Genomic DNA, 26640 nt, shown 5'->3' with positions numbered 1-26640 from the left:
CACTTAGTTGCCTTGTGACCTCATCTCTCTGGTGGGCTCAAGATAAGTTATTATTTTGTATATTGCCCACCTTTTCTCTTTGTTCTGATGGAAACAATGTTCTTTTGTGACTTTCTACATCCTAGGTGGAAGCAGAACTCTGCCTTCTATTTTATAGGACCTGCAGTTTTTGCCCAATGGAATCCTGTGGAATCTTTCCAGTTTTAATCCCTGCTTAATATTTCATTGTGAGGATGGATTATTATTTCTGATGAATACTGAAGGATTTTCACCTTTTTTATCATTAAAACAATGCCAAGATGAATAACATTATACATAAATTTTTGATCATAGCTATGATATTTTCCTTTGGCTAAAATCAGAATAGCTGAGTCAAATAATATATAAATTTCTCAACTTGTGATACTCATAGCATAATGAATTTGTAGATGTTTGATTACTAGTGAGGCTAAATATGTGTTCATATGTGGTTTTTTTTTTTTTCCATTTGCTTTTTAAAAGGGACATACAGTTATTGTCCACACAAGTCCAAATCCCCCACTGGCTGAGGACAAAGATACCATCTCTTCATCTCCTTCCTCCATTTTTGTTGAAGAAAAAGATCTAACCAAGTGAGATGCCAAAGCCCACTTTCCTACCCAGAATTCTCCTGCTTCTCATGGAACAGGAGGGTAGAAGAGCCACAAATGAATCTGGTGTCTATACAGATAAATTAACACATGGAGCATTTACATATTTCTTGTTCATATTCTCCCCAGTGCTCTGAGCTGGTATATACTACTCGATAAGTAGTAATAGTCATTTTAGTGCTGGTTTGCTTCATGGAAGACTCTCTAAAGAATCCAGCTACTGCTAAGCTAGAAAGAGAATAATATAGGAGAAGTTGTTTAAACAAGAGGCATCTGAAGGCACAAATGCATATATTTAAAGTAAGAAATAAATTGGTTAACTGGAAACAAATCCATTAATTATTGTCCAGCTTGTAGTTCTTGCCGTGAAATGATTTATGAGGTTAATGTCCTTGTGATAGCTATTTTGTGAACATTTTTGAATAGGCTGAGTCCCTTTCTAAAATTGAAAGAGTATGATTCATGCATATTTGTGAAATTCAAGTACATTTTCTTATACAAACTGCAAATAGCAATATATTGTGGGGATCCCTTGTCAGTTGACAATTGAAGTGAAAATATTGTCTTTTTTTTCCCATTTATTCTCTTGAAACCTTTATTTATTTATTTTTTGATGTAGTGTTCCTTGATTCATTGTTTGCATATAACACCCAGTGCTCCATTCAATACGTGCCCTCTTTAATACCCATCACCAGGCTAACCCATCCCCCCACCCCCCTCCTCTCTAGAACCCTCAGTTTGTTTCTCAGAGTCCATAGTCTCTCATGGTTCATCTCCCCCTTCGATTTCCCCCTCTTCATTTTTCCCTTCCTACTATTTTCTTTTTTTTTTTTTTAACATATAATGTATTATTTGTTTCAGAGGTACAGGTCTGTGATTCATCAGTCTTATACAATTCATAGTGCTCACTGTAGCACATACCCTCCCCAAGGTCTATCACCCAGCCACCCCATCCCTCCCACCCCCCACCACTCCAGCAACCCTCAGTTTGTTTCCTGAGATTAAGAATTCCTCATATCAGTGAGATCATATGATACATGTCTTTCTCTGATTGACTTTTTTCGCTTAGCATAATACCCTCTAGTTCTATCCATGTCGTTGCAAATGGCAAGATTTCGGGTTTTTTTGATGGCTGCATAATATTCCATGGTGTATATATATATATATATATATATATATATATATATACCACCTCTTCTTTATCCATTCATCTATTGATGGACATCTTGGCTCTTTCCATAGTTTGGCTATTGTGGACATTGGGGCTATAAACATTGGGGTGCGCATACCCCTTTGGATCACTACATTTGTATCTTTGGGGTAAATACCCAATAGTGCAATTGCTGGGTCGTATGGTAGCTCTATCTTCAGCTTTTTGAGGAAGCTCCATATTGTTTTCTACAGTGGCTGCACCAGCTTGCATTCCCACCAACAGTGTAGGAGGGTTCCCCTTTCTCCGCATCCTCACCAACATCTGTCCTTTCCTGACTTGTTAATTTTAGCCATTCTGACTGGTGTGAGGTGGTATCTCAGTGATGTTTTGGTTGTCTTAAGTAATGAATTTGTTGATGGCTGTTCTATTACCCAGAATGAATATTTAGATTATTCATGTATAGGTTGTCATGTCAGAGCTATTAGGGAGATTTTCCTTTGACACATTTTATTCTAATTTCTCAGTGTTCATTTCACCATGTTGTATCCTCCTGAATGTGTCATGGAATGATTAGGTTGAGAGAGATGAGGTTTTGTTACAACCACAATTTACACAGGAGCACTGGAGAAATTACACCCTTGCTAAACAACCCTGGTTAGGATTCTCAGCCGTTTTCTCTAATCCCTATCAGTATAAAGGATTTCCAAAGACAAGGAAGGGCCCTCAACCAGGAGGCTGCAAGATGTTTTGTAAATTGCATCAAAGATACATACTGAAAAGTAACCCTTCCTGGGGGGTCCTGTTTGACTTTGTTATTACTCACTGAAACCACTCTTCAAAGTGGCTCTCCATGCTGCATGCCCTTTCTATGCCCCTGGAGATATTTTGAAGGTCAGAAGGGAGACACACAGCAATGGGAGTTGGTGATATTATATCAAGTAACACTGGTGGCATTATTTACATACTCTATATATTGGTGACAATATATAAAGTAATAGTTGTGCATTCAAAAATCAAGCCATTTTTTTAACTGTGTGAAGCGTAGGTAGAATTATAATGTATATTAGCATTGGGTTATTTATTCATTCATTCACTTGGCTGACACAAGGAGGCAGCTATGTATGGAGAGGTAAAACAGCACCTTGGAATCAAAAGAGACCACTTTGGCATTCTCCGGATTTCATTTCCACAGCCATAAAATGGTGATAATGGTGATACCTATTTTACAGAATCATTGAGTGAATAAATTAGTTAATGTGTGTGAAAGGGTCCATAACAGAGGAGATGTGCAATAAATATTTGTGTAATTAACCACACGTAAAGCTCTATATGGAAGCTATTCCATTTATGAAGACCCGAGTTCTAAAACCCCGTTCTTGTGTCCATTTTTTTCCTAAGTTCAAAGTGACTAAGAGAGGTTTAAGTTACCAATTTCCAGATGCATCCACATAAATCAAAACATAAGTGGGCCCTTCAAAGCTTTAAACTGGGAGTACTCCTCTCTTCCTTACATTGTCTTCAACATTTTCCCCCAAATGTGGACCTCCTATGGCTACAGCACTCTCCTTGGCCAACAGATGAGGTTTTGCTGATTTAGATGGGCCCTGAACCCAGCAACTTTGACCCTGGGGAGCCACCCTTACCTTACAGCAGACTCATGAACACTCTTCACCATGCTTAGGCTTAAGTTCACTCATAAACTCCTGGACTTCACCAGGATGAACAAAGTTTAGGCCAAGGGATAGCGTTCGTTGCTGCTAATATGCAGCCACAACCCCGAAAGTTGCCTTTTTCATTTCACCAATCCCTGTTCCTTCCTTTTGTTCATGATTTGGTCTTTGGCCTTGAGGCTTCTTCCAGCTCTGCCAGGCGCACCCTGCAATAATAGGCATTTGCTCACCACTTTCAGTTTTGAAAAATTATTTCTACTTTTGTTTCCGTCATAATCGTGTGTCTCTTTTTTGCAACATTTTAAATGTACTCACTACTTTTACACTTTTCAGACTGATGATGTTACTGATGTTCATAAAAGAGCTCAGAACTGAGCACCAATCCAGCTGACATCCCCCTGACTAAGGAACAATGTGTGGCGGAATGATGGCTTGTGACTGCTAAAACCATCTGCTGGTGGTGGGCAAAGTTGATGCCCTTTTCCACCCTGCTTTGTTTGTACTGCGAACTTCCTTAAATGGAAGAGTTGTAAGTAGAGGCATTTCTGTATTAAGGGAAATGGAAGATATAAAGAGAAGAAAAGGGATAGTCTTGGCTTTTATTAATCGTATCATTTAATAGGGAAGAAAAGAGGGACGCCTGGGTGGCTCAGTCAGTTAAGCGTCTGACTCTTGATTTTGGCTCAGGTCATGATATCAGGGTTCTGGGATCGAGCCCCGCATAGGGCTCCCTGCTCAGCGGGGGGCCTGCTTCTCCCAATCTCTCTCTCTCTGCCCCTCCACCCTACTTGCACACTCTCTCTCTCAAATAAATAAATAAAATCTTTAAAAAAAAAAAGATTCTCTCTCTCCCTCTGCCCATCCCCCTCTCCCACCCCTGCTTGTGCTCTTAAAAAAAAAAAAGGGTAAGAAAAGACACATACTTATAAAATAACCAGAGGTCTCCAAGTCCATATATGAAAGCAGCTGAGGGAATGCACAGTAAAGGAGAGAGGGTCCTCGAGGTCCGCGTGAAGTGATGGTTCATGGTCTTCTCTGACACTCTCATTCTTCCGGGACAGAGTCTATCCCTTTTTTACAACTTCTTTTACATCCTTCAGTCAGGGCTCATAGTTTTCTAAATACAGATCTTGGATGTTTTGTGTTCAGTTTATTCCTAGACATTCTGTAATTTTTGTGGTTATTGTTGACAGGAATCGCCATGTTTTTATCCCAGTGAGAGGGACAGGGACTGGATACACAGACACCTCAGCTCCCCTCCCTCGCTGTCCCAGGTGAACAGCAAGAACTGTCAAGGTGCCCAGACTTTTCGCAGCGCCACTGGGTGCCACACCAAGGGCAAAGGGCTCCAGCCGAGAAGCACCAGCGAGATAGCTGACTCAATCAGCCTTAGAAATTAAAAACTCACCTTCCTCCCTCCTTGCTTTTCTCAAAGAAATGCTTCCACGGATTCAGAAAATTAAAAAATAAATGAATGAAGGAACAGGAGCATAGGCAAATGCTCCCTTCCTGGGGAGCGAACCTCGATGCAAAGGGTGTTCTAAGAGTCAAATTCTTAGTCTAAAATACTGAAATTACAAAGATGAGAAAGGATGAATTCCTGGTGAAAGAAAAACCAAAGAAATTTCTGTCAGCCCACTGGCTGAGGAAATCCTTGTCAGAAATCAGCTTTGAACTGTCTCCCTGTCCAAGTCACTTATTTCTCCTCACACTGCCTATTTTCATATAAAACAATAACAAATCTGTCACACAGATACAAAGACTCTTAGTGCTGAGATAATGTGATTTGTCAAAACACGCTCATTGACTCAACTGGTGTGCTATCTCTTCTGACATTTGGCTTTCTTTTATAAACCTACTCTTATCTTGTCTTTCATTTTAAAATAGAGAAAAACAATTACTCAGATGTCCTAATTATCAAGAGATTTAGACAAACCCCATATATCTCGATATATTTCAAGATAAACGAACAGGCTTTCCAATTCTGTCCAACTAAGAACCTGGAGTTTTAGGATAATGAAAACGTTCATTTACAATCGGAGAGCCAATATTTGTTTTAGGGGATTGAGAAAGCAATGCATCATCTGGAACGTAATAACTCATGCTTCAGGGCAAGAATGAGATATGAAGAGTCTCAGAATCCCAGGGGGGGATGAGGGGAATTCTGGGTCTTCAAGGCCAAGGGCTTCCAGAGAAAAAGAGGAATAGAAGTGAAGAAAGTCCTTCTCATGGGGGTGCTCACACAGAGAGAGATTTTTGAAACTGGGATGGCTCTATTTAAAATGCAAACATGACTCTTCTTCTCTGTGCTCTGTGTTTGTGCTCATTATTATCTGTACCAAGTACTATCAGGTCAGGAGAAAGGGGAGCAGGGAGACTACGACTTAAGCCATTCAAATTTCCTATTGAAAATTTGGGTCCAAGTAGTCTTGCCAGAAAGGATGACAACCTTGAGACCTGAGGTCCTTCTCCCGCAGTCGCCGGCCCGCGTCCTCTGTCACTGTGCATAGCTGTGAGCTCACGCTGCCTGGCGTTCAAATCAGTGAACCATTTACGTTTAGGTGATTCCCCTCAGCTTCTCACTCAGAATCTTTTTGCTCTTGAAAATACAAAATTCTAATAAACTCGGGTCTCTCGTTTCAAGCCTGTATCTAGTCTTAGAATAACAATAATCGCTTCTCGTTGTTATTTTTTATTATCTCTATAACGTCCTTTATCATATGGATTTCAGTTCAGTGGGTACTCACTAGGTAGCACTCTGTTCTCTGCCCATGTAACTCGGATCTCTCAGATCTTTACCCATGATGGAATCTGAGCCTCTGAGAAGCTGACTCAGGAACATTTTGTAAATGGCAGGGCTGCAATTTGAGCAAATTCTGTCCAAGTCCAAGCAAAGCACATGCTTCTTCTAGGAAGCTATGCTGTATAGGGAATTTTTTTTTTTTTCAAGATTTTATTTATTTGACAGGGAGAGACAGCGAGAGAGGGAACACAAGCAGGGAGAGTGGGAGAGGGAGAAGCAGGCTTCCCGCCGAGCAGGGAGCCCAACGTGGGGCTCGATCCCAGGACCTCGAGATCATGACCTGAGCTGAAGGCAGACGCTTAACAACTGAGCCACCCGGGCACCCCGTATAGGGAATATTATCTTTCTTCTTCCCCCACTTCATCCTGTTGCCCACTTCCTCTGCGCGTATGTTCTGTATTTATCGCAGTTCTGAGTTATTCAGAATAAGAAATGATGCTTACTTACATGTGAGCCAGAGTTGCCTCCTGCTTAAAACCTTTTCATGACGTCCCCTTGGGAAAAGTGAAGACTGTCTGTTATCTCCCTGGCATGCCGACGCTCTGTCCTGGTACTTCCCGCCTGGTACTTCACTCTCTAGGAGCTCCGCCATTCCCCTCACGCTTCACGCTCTTCTGTGACACCACCTTTGTTTCCCTTATTCCTCTGGCCGAGGTCCCGGCTACTCAGAGTGTGGTTCTGGGACCAGCACCATCAGTGTCACCTGGAAGCTTGTCAGAAATGCAGGATTCAAGCCCCACCCCAGGCCCCAAGGGATTCAGATGCGCGGTGATTGTTGGAGAAGCACTGATCTAGAATGTTCTTTTTCACCTAGACAGCTCTTCCTCATTCTTCAAAACTCATATCCAGGAAGCTGGGGTCCGCAGTTCAAGGACTCTCTGGGTGGGGGCTCCCTGAGCCCCTTTTAGGAGTTCTGTGAGGTCCTCCCTTTTCTAACTGCACATCATAAGAGATGTGCAATTATGTAAATTGATGACCTCTTCACACTAAAACTTTTTTTTTGTTTTAGAAAATAGTTATTTTTCAAAAAGGTGTTATTTATGTTAACATGTAATAGGTTTATTATTTTAATCAATTCCACATTTCTTTTATAATATTAACAAATGCATTTGTGTATTATAGATACTATTTTATATTCTATATTGTATGTAATTTTATATTAACATTGAATATTTAACAAATCAATGAAACATGTCTCAGCTTTAATTTCCCCTACAATAAATATTGATAAATGTACCCCCACATAAACAAAAGTTCTTTGGAGCTCTCAATAATATTTAAAATACTGGGGATGCCTGGGTGGCTCAGTTGGTTAAGTGGCTGCCTTGCCCAGCGGGGAGCCTGCTTCTCCCTCTGCCGCTCCCCCTGCTTGTGCTCTCTCTCTCTGTCAAATAAATAAATAAAATCTTTATAAAATACTTTAAAAGGTCCTGAGACCAAAGAGTTTAAGATCCATTGTCCCAGAGTGAGTGAAGTGCCCCTTTTCATCAGGTCTGTAGAACCTTGGGCATATCTCATGTTGCTGCTTATCATGTTGTATTGAACTGATCCACTTGTATTTCTGTCTCATTAGACCATAAACTCCTTGAGGACTCTGACTATGTCCTATTCATCTTTCTATTTACTGAGACTAATGAAACACCTAGTACCCCCAAAGATACTTTTCGGACTGAGGAGTGTGTTTACTACCCAGTTTGTGGAGCGTGCTGGACAACCCACAATACCTGTAGTATTTCTAGCCAATCCACAAGCCGAGAGCCAGCTTTTGGGGTGATAATTCTTGTAAGATGCTGTCACACCCTCAGTTGCTGAAGTAAGTGGCACCTGGACACACCCACCAGCCGTGGTGTATTCCATTTCCTCACAGTATGGCTCAGCAGCCTGGGGCCCTGCCGCCCAGTGTGAGGTGGGAAGTTTCGTGAGCACACTGCCCATTTGTGCGGTGTCTCCTACCAGGATTCGTGGTGCCTCTAACCCTTAAAGGTACGGCAAGAGGACTACAGAACAAAGATCGTGCAACAAGAGACCCCTTGGCTGTGTCTGCTGGGAAGTGACCTTGGCCAACTCCAGTGTGAGAAGAGGAAGAAGGAAACGGCTCTTCCCTACAGCAGAATCCTGCCTCAAACCAAATTCTACCACAATTAGCAGTTACGGACAAAAACAGCCACGCAACGCATCAGAAGCTTGATGAAGCCTTGCCTGCTGCCCTTTGGGACATGTCCGTGAGCTCCTTGCAGGGCAGGCATGCTGCAGTCGTACCACCTTCTTGTCAGAATCCAGCAACAGAATCCTGTTAGTAGTTGGGCACAGGAGGGAGCAAAGCCTTCAGTGATGTCACTCTGAGGAATAGATGCTGCCGAGAGGTACCTGTAGTATTTCTAGCCAATCCACATATTTCAACCACTGATTTTACCAGTGAAAATTCATTTCCCTTATCTTAATTACAAACTCTTTGGGGGGTGATTGGAGATAAAAATAGTTGAAGCCTGTAATGGACCTCTGGTTTATGAACTCACTAAAGTTTGTCAAATGCTAACTAAGCATGCCTGAAATGTGGATTCTAGCCACATTCATAATCCAGAAGTTCGTGTGGGGGTGGGAGCAATGGGAGCGGGTTGCTGGTAGACACATTCTTCCCGCATCCTCCTCCCAGAGGGAGTGTTCTGAGGCTTAGTCATCCATATGGTCTTTTGGAAGACGGTCCCACCAGGCTGAGATATCAAGCAGTGGCTGGCTCAGTAACACACAGTCTTATCAGCTCCCCCACCCTCCCTGCCTCCCACATTCTGTTTCCCTTGGACTGAACTCCTCTTATAAAATAGTAGCATATAAGCTTTTGTCTTTAAGCCCTGCCTTCTGGGGAACCCAGGATAAGACATTCATCACCACCAAGGAAGGTCACATTTTGCTCCATAAACTGATTAAGAAGGCAGAAAAATGGGTAGTGATTTCCACATACAATTTTTTTTTAAAGTTGGTGCAATTGAACATGTATACCATCAGCTAGTCAGACAACTCAACTCTCTAAAATGATTGTCTTCTTGAGTCTACAGCACAGTTGTACTGATGAGATGTTGAATAATGCGGTAACCATAGTTGAGGGGGTTTATCAGGGTAGGCTTTCTAGAAGAAATCAATTTGAGTTGAGTTTTGAGGAGATTTGGAAGGACGGCGCAGCTTAAGTGTAGGAAATGTGCTAGAAAGCATGTGTTGTGCCCAAGGATCATGGCTTTCACGTGTGAAATGAAGAAGCTGTGTTTATATCAGCCTATTCATTCTCAACAAAATGGTCAGCCTACCTAATCAATTCAGCTGCAGCAGGTAACACTGGTCATGAAGGAGGCTGAAGTGACTCCATTGACCCTTTTCCTGCACAGAGACTGGCTGCCCATGAGTAGCTCATGGTGGATTGGAGTTTGGAATTAAACTTTCTCCCTGGGGTGGGGGTGGAGAGTTGAACTCTGTCAGTTGGTGACTGTCCTTTCAGCAAAAGGTCCACATATATATAGGCTAGAATGATCAGGGGAGTGCACACACAGACACACACACACACTTCTATCTAGCATCACTGTAATCCCTTTTAATATCTTACTGCCAAAAAAGGTCAGGCAATCTCATTTTTAAAAGTACTATTCTTGGGCGCCTGGGTGGCTCAGTCATTAAGCGTCTGCCTTCAGCTCAGGTCATGATCCCAGGTTCCTGGGATTGAGCCCCGCATCGGGCTCCCTGCTCAGCAGGGAGCCTGCTTCTCCCTCATCCAATGCCCCTGCTTGTGTTCCCTCTCTCACTGTGTCTCTCTCTGTCAAATAAATAAATAAATCTTTAAAAAGAAATAAATAAAAGTACTATTCTTTAAATTCTTTATTTTATTTTTTTAAAGATTTTTATTTATTTATTTGAGGGAGAGAGAACAGGAGCCGGGCGGGTGGTGGTGAGGGGGAGAGGGAGAGGGACAAGCAGACTCCCCGCTGAGTGCAGAGCCCACGTGGGGGCCCATCATGGGGTGACACAAGACCAGACATGGGGCTGATCCCAGGACCCTGAGGTCATGACCGGAGGCGACGTCAGATGCTTAGCCGACTGAGCCACCCAGGCGCCTCTTTAAATTCTTTAAATTGACCCTTCCTTAAACTGAATTAAATTTTTTTACCTAAATCCTAGGCCAAATCCTAAAGTAAACAAAGAAAATGAAAGTTCAACAACAACATCAAATGTTTCGGGCCTTGGGAATCGAGTATCTCTGAGAATTTGATGAAAGCTGTGGACTTTGAGCCCCAGAAAATGGAAATACACAAAAGAGTTTGCACACAATTTCATAGGTCCCAGATTAAGAAAAGTGATTATGGGGCGCCTGGGTGGCTCAGATGGTTAAGCGTCTGCCTTCGGCTCAGGTCATGATCCCGGGGTCCTGGGATCGAGTCCCGCATCGGGCTCCCTGCTCCTTGGGAGCCTGTTTCTCCCTCTGCTTCTCTCTCTCTCTCTCTCTCTGTCTCTCATGAATAAATAAATAAAATCTTTAAAAAAAAAAAAAAAGAAAAGTGATTATGTTTTTTCCTGCAATGCTCACTTAATCTCAGATTGGAAGGATGAAAGTGGAATGGAGCTTTAAGGGTGAGAGAAACTGGAAATGCAGCAATTTTGTTTAAAAAATTATTTTGTAAGTGATTTTAATTGTTCATTTTAGTCATCCTATTCTATATACCGTCAGGAATTAGTCTGTGTTCCGATTACTTATCCAGAACAATTGAGAACTAATCAGGAAGGGAGGAGGGTGGTGGGAGGGAGGAAGGACAGAGAAAGACAAAGGCAGAGACAAAGAGCCCCGGAGAAAGACTAGAACAGCAGTCTAATCAACTTAAACTTGTGTTGAGACACCTACTGTGTTAACGAGTGTTTTGTGTTCAAGGAACTGCAGGTGATGTGACTTGGATCAAGACAAATCCTGCCCACAAAAAACTTGCCATCTACTTAGAATCAAAGCTTTGAAAAGGGCAAAAAAGGCTTTTAACCCTCCTTACTCGGTCTTAGCAATCAGCATGCCTGGGTCTTTTCTTTAAGCACTTCATTGTTGGTGAGGTACAAATAATGCTCTTTGTGTTGAAATTCTGAAATGATTGTGTTTATCTTTTAAACTGCTGCATAGTGAATGAATGCAAGCTGTTTGTACAAAGACACATTAAATTCAAGTGGATGGATGCAACTAACCTCCACATGCAGACCTCAAAAGCAAAAAAGCTGACGGCAGAGAGAAAATAAAAATATGTCTTCCCCCCCCCCACTGCCTTGCAAATTTCCAAAGGAGATATTTTCGTGAGCGGTCGTTCCCCATCTCTGCTCCACTGGGGAGGAGAGGCGTCCGGAAGACGACGATTATGCAACTAGATAGTCCAATTAAAAGATTTTCTTCTACGGGAATGCTTATTATGAAGTAGCACAGGGGAAGTGATGTCAAGACTAATTGAGGGTCAAAGCCAAATCTGGAATGATCAAGGTTTTCAGGGAATACTTCAAATGCAGTCATCATGAGCTCTCTCACTTAAAGCCCTTGAAACACCAGAGAGGTAAAAATCGAGAGCACAGCAGCAGAGCCCATTTTCAAACAATTCAAAGAGTCTGGAAGATTTTCTGAAACCCTCCAAAGAGCTCCCCTATCAGGGGGCTTCTGTCTTCACATCTGCATTCAAACGAATCACATTGTTCACCTCCTTGTGGGCGATGCCAGAGGGGACATGGGCGGGGGGGGGGGGGGGGGGGAGGGGGAGTTCCCTCCATTCCATTTACAAACTGCCAGGGCGTATTATCTGTTCTCTAAATGAATGTTTAGTAAGCATCCAGATGATTTTGCCTGGTTCCCTACAAGATGCAAAAATTGTAGGGAAAATGACTTTCTGGCTAGGCTTTAAATGAAATCACAAAACCAAACATGTTTAATCAAGATGCCAGTGACAGCTCATCGCTCATCATTAGGATCCATTTGTGGGGCTGTAATTTCTCTCTCACCCATGGTGGTGTTTACTTCTTTTTGCATTTCCTCAGGCCAGCCCCCCGCAGAAGTCAGCAGTGGGCAGATTATTTCCCCTTCCTTCACGCTCTCATGGTTCTCCCTCTGGAGATCTCACACACCACTGGCTCTGGACCGCTGGGCTTAGGGTTAGTCAAGCAATAGGAAATGCTTGTAGGTAGAGAACAGCAATTTCTTTTTCATCTAAAGAAAAAAGAGTTTTAAGATGCTTAGCACACTCAGATTTGGGAGGTGAGGAAGGAAAAATGGAAGAAATCCTAAATCCTTTCTTCTCCATAGAACAAATTTTTGGCCGCAAGTCTATTTTTTTTTAAAGATTGTATTTATTTATTTGACAGAGAGAGAGACAGCAAGAGAGGGAACACAAGCAGGGGGAGTGGGAGAGGGGGGAGTGGGAGAGGGAGAAGCAGGCTTCCCGCTGAGCAGGGAGCCCGATGAGGGGCTCGATCCCGGAACCCCGGGATCATGACCTGAGCTGAAGGCAGACGCTTAACGACTGAGCCACCCAGGTGCCCCAAGTCTGTTTTGTTTTTTTTTTAAGATTTGTTTATTTATTTATTTATTTCAGAGAGAGAGCGCTCGCGCTTGCATGAGAGTGAAGGGAGGGGCAGAGGGAGACCCATGAGATCATGACCTAAGCTGAGACGAAGAGTCAGGCACTCAACCGACTGAGCCACCCAGGCGCCCAAGTCTCAAGTCTATTTTTAATGTTTCAGTTCTCTTTATTTTTTTTATTTATTTTTTTATTATGTTATGTTAATCACCTTACATTACATCATTAGTTTTTGATGTAGTGTTCCATGATTCATTGTTTGCATATAACACCCAGTGCTCCATGCAGAATGTGCCCTCTTTAATACCCATCACCAGGCTAACCCATCCTCCCACCTCCCTCCCCTCTAGAACCTTCAGTTTGTTTTTCAGAGTCCATCATCTCTCATGGTTCATCTCCCCCTCCGATTTCCCCCCCTTCATTCTTCCCGTCTGTTTCGGTTCTCTTTATTGTGATCCAGTTTATGGGAATAAAGATAGTGTTCGAAGCATTGACAATGTTGCAAGATGGGGGCCCATATCTTCGTTAGTGTCCTATCACTGAAACTTACTTGGATTGGGGCACTATGATGTGTGATGGCATTGGATTGTGTAAATGGACCTCTTATCTTGAGCTAAATGCTGAAAAGCATCTTCCCACCGTGGAATTGGTGGTGGGAATGGGGAAGGTTTCCAGTATCTGTTGTGGGTCTGTTCTTGAAAGCTGTCACTTTAAGGCGATAGAAAGCTGCTTCAGAGCTACTTGTCGGGTGAGCTTGAGTGCTTTGGCTCTTGTGTTTTGGACTCAAACCTGTGGATCTCTGGTTTCAAATCTGTGGAAGAGAACTACTCTCCCTTCGGTCATTCTTGGATTCATACCAACCCTTTCTTTTTCTCCCTTGATGATTCTAGGAGTCTTCTCCTATCTCAGGGTCTGAGTATCCACAGAAACACAGAGAGGAAGCCACTCACATTCCAAACCAAGACAAAACCTGTTAGAGTGGCTGTTAAATATTGCCAACGTTTTGCCATATTTGGCAGCTCAGAAAATGACCTAGAAGCTCATGCTCACAAATCATTCTTTTAAACCGGAGCTATGAAGCCTTACAGCCTTCCAAGCCTTTGTGGGAAGCTGGGGTTTGGGGCCTGATGAGCACGAATGTCTTTAATCAAGTTGTTGGTTTCATATTCACAGTCCTGTGTTGGCACCAATCCAAGAGATAAGCATCTTATGAGGAACCCAAAAGCAGGTGGCACATTTATCGTGTGGTTTGTGTTTTTTGGAAACCTTGGCATTTTATCTCTCATGCTCTGTGTCCTACTGAGTCACTGTAGTGTTTTTATTTTCCTGAGAAGCTGAGAGCTTCTCAGTAATTTATTAACCAAAGAACCATTCACTTAATTGTTCCACAAATAAGTAGGAGTGCCTACTCTGTGCAAGTCCCTGTGCTAGGCTCTGGAGAGTGGCCTTCTGCTGGACTCTGCCAGTCCAGCAATATATTCACGTCACAGGACAGGTTACCCCGGAAGCTGGCTCTGAGGTGGATATTACGTTGTAAGAAGTGGACTGGAGAGATTCCTTAGGGTCAACACCTATGGAAGAAGTGTCAGAAACAGAAGTGTCAGAAACAGGATTGGGCGAGGGAAGAAGCTGGGTCCTCATCAGTCCCATCAAAGGCCTCAGCCCACCATATTGTGGGTTCTGAAGTTGGGGTGACTCTTCAGAGTCATTGAGAGATGAGGCAGTGGGACCAGGCCTGGACAATGGATTACACGCCTTACGTAGGGCCAGTCCCTGGAAGGGGTTGTTAAGAGAGGGCATGACCTAGGGCAGGGCAGCTCCCTCCAGCGAAGCAGCACTGCTAGTGACTCTCCCCTGCGAGGAGATCCAGATGGCATGTCAGCGTCCCCTGCGGTCTACTAGATTGAGCTCAGCTACTCTGCAGAAGGTCCTGACTCAACTGGCTTGTCCCAGAGTAAGATGTCAGGGATAAAGCCACTCTGGGGCTGGTTAGTTCAGTAGCTCATTCAAGGACCTTTCCATCTTTCTGCTCCGTCAACCTAAGGGGTCCGCTTTGTTTCTCAGTCTTCTTCCTGTCACGGTCATAGATGGCTGTAGCAGGTCCTGGGGTCACTGTGAAAAAAGAGAAGCCACCTCTGCCCGTGTGTACTTTCCGTGGTCGAGAAAACATTCCCTCATCTCGCTCTTTTTTATTGTGGTAAAATATACACAACATAGTATTTATCATTATAACCCTAAGTGTACAATTCTGCAGCATTAAGTACATTCACAATGTTGTATAACCATCACCAATACCTATACCCAAACCTTTTTCATCATTCCCAACAAAAACTCTATACCCATTAAACAGGGGCTTCCCTTTCCCCTTCCCTCTAGCTCCTAGGAACAACTATCCTACTTTCTGTCTTCATGAATTTGCCTATTCTAGGTACCTCATGTAAGTGGAATTATAAACAATATCTGTCCTCTGTGTCTGGTTTATCTCACTAAGCATGTTTCCAAGTTCCATCCATGCATGTTATAGCATATAAAAATTTTGTTCCTTTTTATGGTGGAATAATATTCCATTATACATATATATACATCCATATATACACACATATACATTATATATATGTATATCTATCTATCTATCTGTCTATCCACACACCATTTTGTTTATCCATTCATCTATTAATGGGCACTTGGGCTGTTTCCACCTTTTGGCTGGGTACTGTGGATAACGCTACTATGAACACTGGCGTACAAGTGTATGTTCAAGTCCCTGCTTTCCATTCTCCTGAACGTACGCTTAGGAGTTGAATTGCTGGGTCATATGATAATTTGATATCTAACCTTTTGAGAAACTGTTTTCCTTAGCAACGGCAACATTTTACATTTCTACCAGCAATGCATGAAGGTTCTAATTTCTCTACATCTTTACCAACATTTGTTACTTACCTTTTTAAAAATTATACCCATTTTCCCTTCATATCTTATTGACCACTATTGACCAATTCCAAATTAATTATTGGGAAAGTGAATGAGATCACCACTGATTGTTCCAAACCAGTCAGGACTCACATCGTGGGTAGAGTTCACATTCCCTGAAGGACTTGGCTGCAGGGAGAGCAGTTGGATATCTGAACAAAATCAGAGGATTCCAGCAAGAAAGAAAGGACAGGGGTGGATTTTAGGGAGGCTACCATCAATGTCTGCAATGGAGAGGCTTTAAAAATATCAGTGCCCGGAACAGAAATTCCAATTTGATTGAGCCAGTCTGCAGTGGGTTCCCCACATCAGTCATTTTTAAATGTTCACCCAGTTGATTCGAATTTGCACTCAGGGTTGAGACCACTAACCTCGTGGGTGAGGCCACCCACTAAGCCAACAAGTGTGAGAGCTGAGAAGTACAACATGCAGCAGGAACACGGGACAGGGCCTGTCCTGGGGGATGGAGGCAGTCCCCCCAGAGGAGGTGACATATAGACTGATATTTGGAAACATCAAGTAAGCCAGGCCGAGGACATAGACACAGGAGACAGAGAGAAGGCGGTGCCTGAGGAATGGGAAGAAGTTCAGTTCAGCTGGAGTGTGGCATTCCGACCTTGAGGTGACATTTTTATTTGGATATGTGCAATTCTTAGGGCAATGGCTAGGTCACACACTCCAGCCTGGTTTACTTCTGGGTAAGTTTACCTATCCCCTGTGCCCTGCTCTTGGTAAACCAAGTAAGTAGTAGGTTATATGCACTGTATTTTAAGCCTGCCTATGCTTTGTCCAACCAGTATGGCCTTGAGGAAATCCCATGACCTCTCTGGGGCTCCAGAAAGGTCCTACAAAGTGAGGTTATAATAAGTACCTCACAGGACTATGGTGGAACCCAGATGAAAAAATGTACGTGTGTGAGTGTCATACAGTAATATGCTGATGAGTTCCAAATTTCTGTTCCCATCAAACCTCTCTCTAGAGCACCTCTGATCTCCAGACCTGCACATCAAGCTGTCTACTTGATATGGCCTCTTGAATGTGTAGTGGGCATTTTCCACCTGACAGGTCTAAGGTTGAGCTCCTCATGTGCTGCTCAAAACCAGCTCCCCTCCATCCTTCCCCAGCGAATGACATCTCCATTGTTAATGTCATCCTTGACTCCTTTCTCTCCACAATCCAGTCTGGTAACAAGTCCTATCACTCTATTCTCAAAATATATTCAGAATTTCACCATTTCTCACACCCACCACCCCTGTCCTGGTCCAAGTCAATGTCCTCTCCTGCCCAGATTGTATAGCAGCGTCCTAATTGCGCCCCCTGTTTCTGCCCCTCCCCCCACAGCCCATTCTCCACACAACACTTGGGGTGACCCTGCTAAGATGTAAGTCAGATCACCCCACTCCTTTGAGCCAAATCTGCCCAAGGCTCCATCTCACTCAGAGTAAAGGTTGAAACCCTTATGATGACCAGCAAGACATCCTGTGACTCGGCCCACCATTTTTCTCTTATCTCCTACCTTCTCCCCTTTATTCACCCGCTTCAGCCCCACCTCTCCTGCTCATCCCTGAATGTGCCAGGAACATTCGGGGCCTCTATGCTTGTGGTTTTCTCTGCCTGGAATCTTCTGCCCCATTTAGCCACACGGCTAACTTCTCACTGCTTTCACATCTTTACTCAAAAGCTGTAATGTCACTAAGTCCTTCCCTAGACACCCTATTTTAAATTGCAGCACCTGCCCTTGACTTCATATTCTCCTTCTCTGCTTTACTCTTATCTTAGTATTTACCACTAACATGCTCTATATATTTCTTATTAGCTTTCTTTCCTACCAGAATATACATATATGTAAATTTTTGTATAGTATATACATAATATATATGTTTATCAAATCTTCCTACCAGAATACCCCTACTCTCCAAGAGCAGGGATTTTTGTCTGATTCTTTCACTTTATATCTCCAGTACCAAGATAGTACTGACACATACATAGTAGGGACTCAATAAATTTGTTAATACTATATTTTACAGAAGAGAAACCTGGGGCTCAGTGCAATTAAACCATCTACTCAAGATAACACAGCTAGGAAGTAGCGGAGTTGGGTAGTTTACTGTTCTATGACGCTTTACAACATAAAAAACCCATTTAGCAAAAAGACAGAGCAATGTCAATGGCCCTTCTGCAGCCTGCTCCCTACCACAGCTGAAGAAAGGAAGTCCCTCAGATGAGGAAGGACTAGGAGTTGGAGGCCTCATGGACTTGCAGGTGGACCCTCGGCTAGGGGTTCAGAGTTGAGTGTCGTTAAGCAAGGAAGCCAGGGAGCCATCTCCATACTTGTTCCGAAGCAAGGCCAGTGACTGTGATTAAGCTGCTGGACGCGAATAGGCACAGGAGGGAGGCTCCTCAGCAACACAGGAGGGTGTCGAGTCCGTCTGATGGCTGGGGAGAATGTTAACGATGCAGAGATCAGCCTCAAGATCCATACCACTGGCAGCCGCACCCAGACCCTCTGTGGCCCCTAAAAATCCCTTCTTCTTCCATTCATTCCATTGAACACACAACAAGGAATCCTAGCAGAATACAGGAAGAGCAATCAGAGAATAACCCTATAATTAAATATGATAACGCTTTATTGGAATGATTTTTTTATTAACATATAATGTATTATTTGTTTCTGGGGTACAGGTCTGTGAGTCATCAGTCTTACACAATTCACAGTGCTCACCGTAGCACATACCCTCCCCAATGTCCATCACCCAGCCACACCATCCCTCCCACCCCCCACCACTCCAGCAACCCTCAGTTTGTTTCCTGAGATATTGGAAATTTTTTTTAAGATTTTATTTATTTATTTGATAGAGACACAGCAAGAGAGGGAACACAAGCAGGGGGAGTGGGAAAGGGAGAAGCAGGCTTCCCACCGAGCAGGGAGCCCGGTGTGGGGCTCAATGCGGGGCTCGATCCCAGGACCCTGGGATCACAACCTGAGCCAAAGGCAGACGTTTAACCAACTGAGCCACCCTGACGTCCCCTGGAATGGTTTTTAAAGAGGGTCTTTTTTGAGGAAGAGGACATTTGGCTGGACAGGGGTTGTGCTGGGGGCGGTGGGTTGGGGGGGAAGCCCAGACCTTTTTCTCCTCCCACTTGGGAAGCTCCATCCCTCCACAGCAGGCTTTTAGAGCCAGAGCCAAGGCCCGCAGGTGGCTTCCCTAAGAAGTTCGGAGGGAAGAGGCAGGGGCAGGGTGTGAGCAGAAGCTGAGTCCTGTGAGCTGTGGATTCTGTAGGGTTGGGGCAGAGCCGAGAGCCAGAGCAAGGGCCTGGCCTCTTCCTGGGGGAAGCATGGCACTTCTCTAAGGCCTGGGGTCCTCACTGTCTATCCCAAGCCCGCTGGGAGGAGTGAGAGAAGGCCTGTGAGATGCTTAGCCTGGTGCCCAGCACAGAGCAAGCCCTCAGTGTGTGTGTTTTCTTTCTTCTTTTCAGGAGCAAAATGAGAGGCCAAGACAATGGCTCAGATCAGGACTAGGAGAGGCTCTTTTCTTTCTTTCTTTTTTTTTTTTTTTAAGATTTTATTTATTTCTTTATTTTGAGAGAGAGAGAGAGCCATGAGTGCTGAGCAGGGAGCCTGAAAGCAGAGAGCCTGAACCCGGGCTCAATTCCAGGACCCAGAGATCATGACCTGAGCTGAAGGCAGAAGCTTAACCGACTGAGCCATCCAGGCGCCCCAGGACAGGTTCTTTTCAAAGGTACTGGACTGTAATGCAGAGAGTGGACGAAGGGAAGAAACTTCTTAAGTTGCAAAATGCCTACTGTTGGCAACTAGAGCTGCCTCCTTTCCTCCTCAGAGGTGCAAATGAGAAGTAGCAGACCCATGGCTCTGGGCACCTCTTCCATTTTCCCTTCAGAACACCCCCCTCCCTTCACACACTCACCGCCAATTCCCAGGGCCTTAGCTTCACCCAGATCCCCTCTTCAGCTGATGCTCCCAGCCTGCAGCTGCTGTCGTCTCTGGGAGTTGCCCTTGCCCACATGGAACTGCCCTGTCCCAGGGTTCACCCCTCCCAGGGTGCGCCCCAAGGCCAAAGGCTGGATGATGCGCGGAGACCTTTCAATTTGGACAACTCTAAAGGGTCATCCGGCCCCAGAGGTTCCCGTTGGATCTGCCGAAACTCATTGTAGGTGAGCTTCTGCCTCGGCCCAACCTGCCTTCCTCCCTTCCTTACAAGTATCCTTCAAGAGCATTCTTGGGGCGCCTGGGTGGCTCAGTCCATTAAGCATCTGCCTTCAGCTCAGATCATGATCTCTGGATCCTGGGATTGAACCCTGCATTGGGTTCCCCACTCAGCAGGGAGTCTGCTTGTCCCTCTGCACCCCGCGCCCGCCGTGCTCTCTCTCTGTCTCCCAAATAAATAAATAAAATCTTTTTTTTTTTTAAAGCGCTCTACAAAAGCCTTCTGCATGTGACCCTAGGGAGCCCAACGTAAGAGCACCAGTCCCTTCATTGTCTGTTGTCTTTGCCCCTCTAGCCGCAGTCCACTCATCTGGCCGCCCAAGCACCCTCTTTCCACTTAAATGATTTCATGTGCAAATCATGTATGTAAGGGTGTTTTTCAGATTGCTAGCTGCACACAAGCGTCAGTTTGTTTTTTGTTGGGCAACAGGTACCCATCAGCACCCATTTTCAAGTCACTGGGATATAAGATAGCTGCATTTTAAGTGGATGATAGTCTCTAAAGTGATTCTGCCTGGATCTGAATCTTGGTCCTACTACATCTTAGTCTTGTAACCTTGGCCCAACTACATAACTTTTCCTTTGCTCTGTAAAATGGTGATGATAATGGTCACTTCCTCCTAGAGTTTTTATTAGAATTAAATGAGCCAGTACACATAAAGGTCTCAGAATAGCTGTGACATAATATGCACATAGTATACATTACTTATTAGATCCTTACAAGAACCCCTGGAGGTATTATAATCACTACCTGTGTTGGACCCCTCTCATGCCCCACCTCCTACTCTCTGCCCATCTTTTCACTCCAGCTGTTGCTGCAGCCACTTGCTGGCCCAGGTGTAACCTAAGAGCACCTTGCTCAGCTGGACGGCCTATTTCTTACTTCCTGCCTGGTTTCTTTGCCACCTCCACCTGAGATGCTTCCCAGAAATGCACTCAGCTATCCTGACCCAAGCAGACTTGGAACTGTGAGGGAGCTGATATCCCATGTGACATCCCCTGACCAGGAGGGAGTTGGAGCCAATGGGAAAATAGCCCCTTCTTTCATTCCTTGAAAGAATAACTCCGAGGTGTAATCTGTCCCATCGAGGTCCAAGTTCAGGTATCCAAAGCATGGGTACCCCTGGCTTGGTATTCCCTCCTTCCCTGTCTCACTCTTCCCAGAATAGACTACCCCCCCACACACCCTTGCCTCATGCTCTGCTCTTTGGGGAACCAGCTAACTGTGTGCAAGAGGAGAGTGAAAGAAAGAAAACGGCTGGTTCAACATCCAGAATCAGATCTAGACTCAAGTTCAAGTCTTCCACCTCTTGAATGTCATTCCCTCACACTGTGCCACCTCCCATTTCATACATATGCATCTTAACAGAGGTCTTCTGGAAGCTTGATTAGGCAGTGTGAGGCCAGAGAGGAAAGACCTATGAACTCATAGCACAGCCCCTTTCCTGTCCCTGCACAGAGCTGGTTCCACATGCTCTGTGGACGGGGGGACGGGAAACAGTGGTTCCACCTGATTGAAGCCCAGGGCAGGGACTCTGTCGACTTTGCCTTTATATCACCAGCATTCGTGGCCTGGCATACAGTAAGTGCTCAGTAAATATTTGCTGGCTACACAGGTCTGGCAACCAAACTACTGATGGCTTTCTTTGTAAAGATGACTTTTTATGTGGCACAAGCCTAGCCTTATTGTTTACTTTTTTATGCTGGCTTGGAATGTAATCTCCAATGAGCAGAGAACATTTTTTGAGGAGATTGGATCGTTTACCTTTGTACCAAGCTAAGTTAGTATGGAATCATGTGTCTGGACATTATTCAAGAAATACATGTTTCTTGAAATCATTGGAGAAAACCTGATTATCCAGTTGATTGACAGGTGAAGGAAGTAGCTAAGAGCTACTCCTTGAGCATGGAGATTGAACCAGGAAAGGAAGATCCTGCTGTCAACCTGGTGACCTGTAGGAGAAATGGAGCTGGAGATACATGGGTTTCAGCAGCACTACATTGTTTGCTATTGGAATTTCTCTGAAGTATGCCTGCTACAGGCCCTCCCACTTCCCAGAGCCTTCTACACATCCTAACTCCACTTTGGATTACCTGCCTAGCCCTTGTAAGGATATGGGCTTGAGGCCCCTGTACAGGGTGACACACAACAGGGCGTTCCCCATACAGAAAGAGCAGAAGGAGCCGACGGGTACATTTCCTGACTTCTCCTGTAGCTTGCTCAGCCTATCCCTGCCACCATCACCAGGGGCCCGATGCTAGTGTAATATTCTGCCTTCCAGGTACTATAAGATCAGCGTGGTGCTCATGTGCTTCGTGATTCCCACGCTGGTGCCCTGGTGCTTCTGGGGAGAGAGTCTGTGGAATTCCTACTTCTTGGCTTCCATCCTCCGCTATACCATCTCCCTCAACATCACCTGGCTGGTCAACAGTGCTGCCCACATGTATGGAAACCGGCCCTACGACAAGCACATCAGCCCTCGGCAGAACCCACTTGTCACTCTGGGTGCCATTGGTGAGTGGGGGCGGTGAGAGCCAATGGGAAATACAACAGCTCAGATTTTCTTGGCTTTCCAATGGTTTTCTGGAATCTGTGAAAAGAGGCAGTGGATTGGAGTCAGATGGGATGAACTTGGGCTTTGGTGTTAGAATCCTGGGTCTTGGACAAGTCACCTAATCTCCCTGATTTAGAGTTTTCTCATCTGTGAAATGGGAATCGTGATGCCTACTTCATAGGGATGTTATGAAGATTAAGTAAGCTACTATATGTACACGGCTTAGGACAATGTCTGTCATATAGTAAGTGCTCAATAATTAAGCTATTTATTTTTACCCTGGAAATGTTCCTGAGAGGCGTAGCAGCTGACTTTTCTTTTAAACTGCCCTAACCTTTCTAGCCTCCACTGTCCAATCATATGACTGACTGTAAGGAAAAAAGGCCTTCAAACAGAGAGATGGGAAGAAACAAGAGTGTGGCATCTCATGGTGCCACAAGATGGTTAAGAGCGAGGCCTTTGGATTCTGACAAGTTTGGTTGAGTCTTGGTTCCTCCACTTACTCTCCGGGCAAGTTATCTGACTCCTCCACACCTTGTGTCTTCCTCCGTCAAGTGAGGATAACAGTAGCATTTACCTGCTCCTGGGGTCATGGGAGGGTTCGATGAGTTAATGCATAGTCTTTGCAGCAGTGCTTAGCACGAAATAAGCCTCAGTAATGTTGTTTTTATTACCAGCTTTATGGTCTTAAGCAAGTTACTTGTCCCTTCTGTACATTTACATCCCCTTTTTTAAAATGGGGATGATCATAGCAACTAGCTCAGAGATGTGGGGATTATAAGTGTTAACACCCATTAAAGCCCTCACCACTGTGGCTGGCACACAGAAATAAATAAACATTAGCTGTATATGGAGGCAACTCGGGCTTCTTGGTAACCTGGGCCTTGAGCATGGAGATTGAACCAGGAAGGGAAGATCATACTATTAAGTAGTAACGGTCTCTGCATCCCCTAGCAAGGAGTTTCTGCCACCACAGTGTTAGGGTCATGCACTTATTAAGACCCTAGGGATCTTATGTTGACAAGAGCAAGCTAAGGTAGAAAAAAACATCAAATTTAGCTATGGGAACACTGGCTAAGCAGAGAGAAAAGTGTCTTGGAAAGTTTCTGATGCCCCTACTACTTCCTCCTCCTCACCCTTCATCTTCCTTTTTTTTTTTTCTATTTATTTTGAGAGAGACAGAGAGAGAGAGAGGAAGAGAAAGAGAGTGAGCTGGGGGAGGAGCGGAGGGAGAGGGAGGGAGAGAATCTCCAGCAGAATCCCTGCTAAGTGCAGAGCCTGACATGGGGCTCGATCCCATGACCCCAAGATCATGACCTGAGCCGAAATCAAGAGTTGGACACTTAACTGACTGAGCCACCCACATGCTCCCTCCTGTCCCCCAGCTCTCAGAATCAACCCTGGACGTGACTCCCCCACTGCAGTCTTTTCAGAAGATGAAGGGGGGACAAGATGGACTTACATCTTATGTAGGGACAATGGGCCAGAAAACCTAGGGAATACGGGCATGGTACAGGCCCTGAAGAGCTGGGTATTGGTCTTCAGTCCACCCAGGTCAACAGTGGACTCCTAGTCAGTTTTCTTCATTAAGGTCCTAGGAAGGCACCTGTTACTGTGTGGTAGATGCAGAGTATATCCAGGGTTCTCGGAGCAGTGTCTGCTTCTGAAAATAGTGGGGGAAACTCCTCTATATATACTCAAGTGAAGGAAAAACACTAAAAATGATGATGAGGCTGGAAGGGGCAGGGTAAAGAAGACCTGAATTAAAAAGAAAATGGTAAACCACAGATCCATCCATCTGATGTACTCATTGCAGAGCAGAATCCTTCAATTGTGGTCAACAGAAGAGCTATATGATGACCAGCCCACTTAAGAAGTGAAGGAGCGGGGGCGCGTAGGTGGCTCAGTCGGGCAGACATCCAACTCTTGGTTTTGGCTCAGGTCATGATCTCAGGGTCGTGGGATCCAGCCTGGTGTCCTGCTCTGAGCTCAGAGGGGAGTCTGCTTAAGACTCTCTCTCCCTCTTCCTCTCTGTCTCCCCTCCTGTGCTCTCTCTTTCTCTCTCAAATAAATAAGTAAATCTTAAAAAAAAGAAGTAAAGGAGGAATCTGGCAGTTCCTCAAATGGTTAAAAATAGTTACCATATGATCCAGCAACTCCACTCTCAGATTTACACAGAAGAGAAATAGAAATATACGTCCACACAAAAACTTGTATATGAATATTCGTAGCAACGTTATTCATAATAGCCAAAAAGGGGAAATCATCCAAATGTCCATCAATTGATGAATGGATAAATACAAATGGGTACATCCATACAGTGGAATACTGTTTGGCAGTAAGAAGAAATAAAGTACTGATACCTGCTATAACCTTGAAAACATTATGCTAAGTGAAAGAAGCCAATTATAAAATCACATATTGTATGATTTTATTTATATGAAATGTTCAGAATAGACAAGTCTATAGAGATTGTATTAGGGTTCTCTAAAGAAAGAATCATTATATATATATATACATACTAGTATACATATATATGTATACACACACATACACTACACGTATATATACAGATATATCTATCTATACATATGTAATACTATTATATACATATACTATACAGTTTTTGTATATACTGTAATATATATATATTTTTCCTCATAATAAATCCCCATATATATATATACAGAAACAGTAGGATATCTATATAGATATAAATAGATATATATATTTGTAGAATCTAAATAGATACCCTACTATTTCTGTGTGTGTATATATGTATATATCCGTAGATACACACTTTTTATGTATAGAGAGGGGGGAGCGGAGGGATTGGTGGGGGGGAGAGATTTGTTATGAGGAGCTGGCTCACAGGATTATGGGAGCTGAGAAATCCCACAATCTGCTCTCTGCAAGCTGGAGACCCAGGAAATCCAGTGGTATAATTAAATCTGAGTCCAAAGGCCTGAGAACCAGGGGAACAGATGATGTAAATCCTAGTCTGAGGGCAGGAGAAGATGAGAAAGATGTTCCAGTTCAGTCAGTGAGTCAGAAAAAAAAAGGGGCAAATTCCCCTTCCTCCACCATTTGTTCTGTTCAGGCTCTTAACAGATTGAGTGATGGCCGCCCCCACTGGGGAACGTAATCTGCTTTACTGAGTCCACTGACTCAAATGCTCATCTCATCCAGAGACACCCGCACAGACACGCCTCACAGAAATGTTTAATCTGGGCAAACCTTGGCCAGTGAGGCTGACACGTAAAATTAACCATGACAGAGAAAGAAGGTAGGGCTGGAGGCATGGAGGGATGGTTGGGGGATGACAGCTCAGGAGTGTGGCGCTTCCCTTTAGGTAATGAAAATGTTACAAAATTCATTGGGATGATGATGCACAGCTCTGTGAAAATACTAAAAGCCATTAAATTGTACTTCAAATGGATGAATTATATGGTGAATAATATCTCAATAAAGCTGCTTAAAAAAGTCAGAGGAAAGGGGCGCCTGGGTGGCTCAGTTGGTTAAGCGACTGCCTTCGGCTCGGGTCATGATCCTGGAGTCCCGGGATCGAGTCCCACATCGGGCTCCCTGCTCAGCAGGGAGTCTGCTTCTCCCTCTGACCCTCCTCCCTCTCATGCTCTCTGTCTCTCATTCTCTCTCTCGCAAATAAATAAAATCTTAAAAAAAATAAAAAATAAAAAAATAAAAAAATAAAAAGTCAGAGGAAAGAAGCCCTGAGATCCCTCCTCAAAACACTTTAATTAAAAAAAAAGTAAGGGAGGAAAAGCTATTCACCGGGAGGGAGAGAATAATATATAAGCCCATCTGGGACATGTAACGGTCCAGCTTCTCCATTTGCTTACCTATCTGAACGGTACTCATCTGGTTTTCCAGGCTCTCCCAACGAGCCTTCCTTTAATCCCTCCAGCCCACAGAGGCTAGTTTCCTCTTATGAACAAACATCAAAATGAGGATCTGTTATCAGCCACTTAGCATTTCGTCTACGAAGTAAGGCTTGGAAATCAGGGTAGCATATCTACAATTCATACGGGGAAATTAATCT

General features: G+C 44.1%; 1 protein-coding gene across 1 annotated transcript in view; it reads left to right on the top strand.

Moving 5' to 3' along the window:
* SCD5 (stearoyl-CoA desaturase 5) overlaps positions 1 to 26640 on the top strand; it is a 155210-nt gene that overhangs the window by 126872 nt on the left and 1698 nt on the right. The window contains exon 4 of the mRNA XM_078068838.1: positions 22308 to 22540. Coding sequence (XP_077924964.1) covers positions 22308 to 22540 — 233 coding nt within the window. The remainder of the gene's footprint in view (positions 1 to 22307; positions 22541 to 26640) is intronic.

The sequence above is a fragment of the Halichoerus grypus genome, chromosome 3 (assembly GCF_964656455.1).
Source record: "Halichoerus grypus chromosome 3, mHalGry1.hap1.1, whole genome shotgun sequence".
Lineage (NCBI taxonomy): Eukaryota > Metazoa > Chordata > Mammalia > Carnivora > Phocidae > Halichoerus > Halichoerus grypus.
The sequence above is the reverse complement of the archived record's forward strand: the minus strand, read 5'-3'. Positions and strand labels throughout refer to the sequence as shown.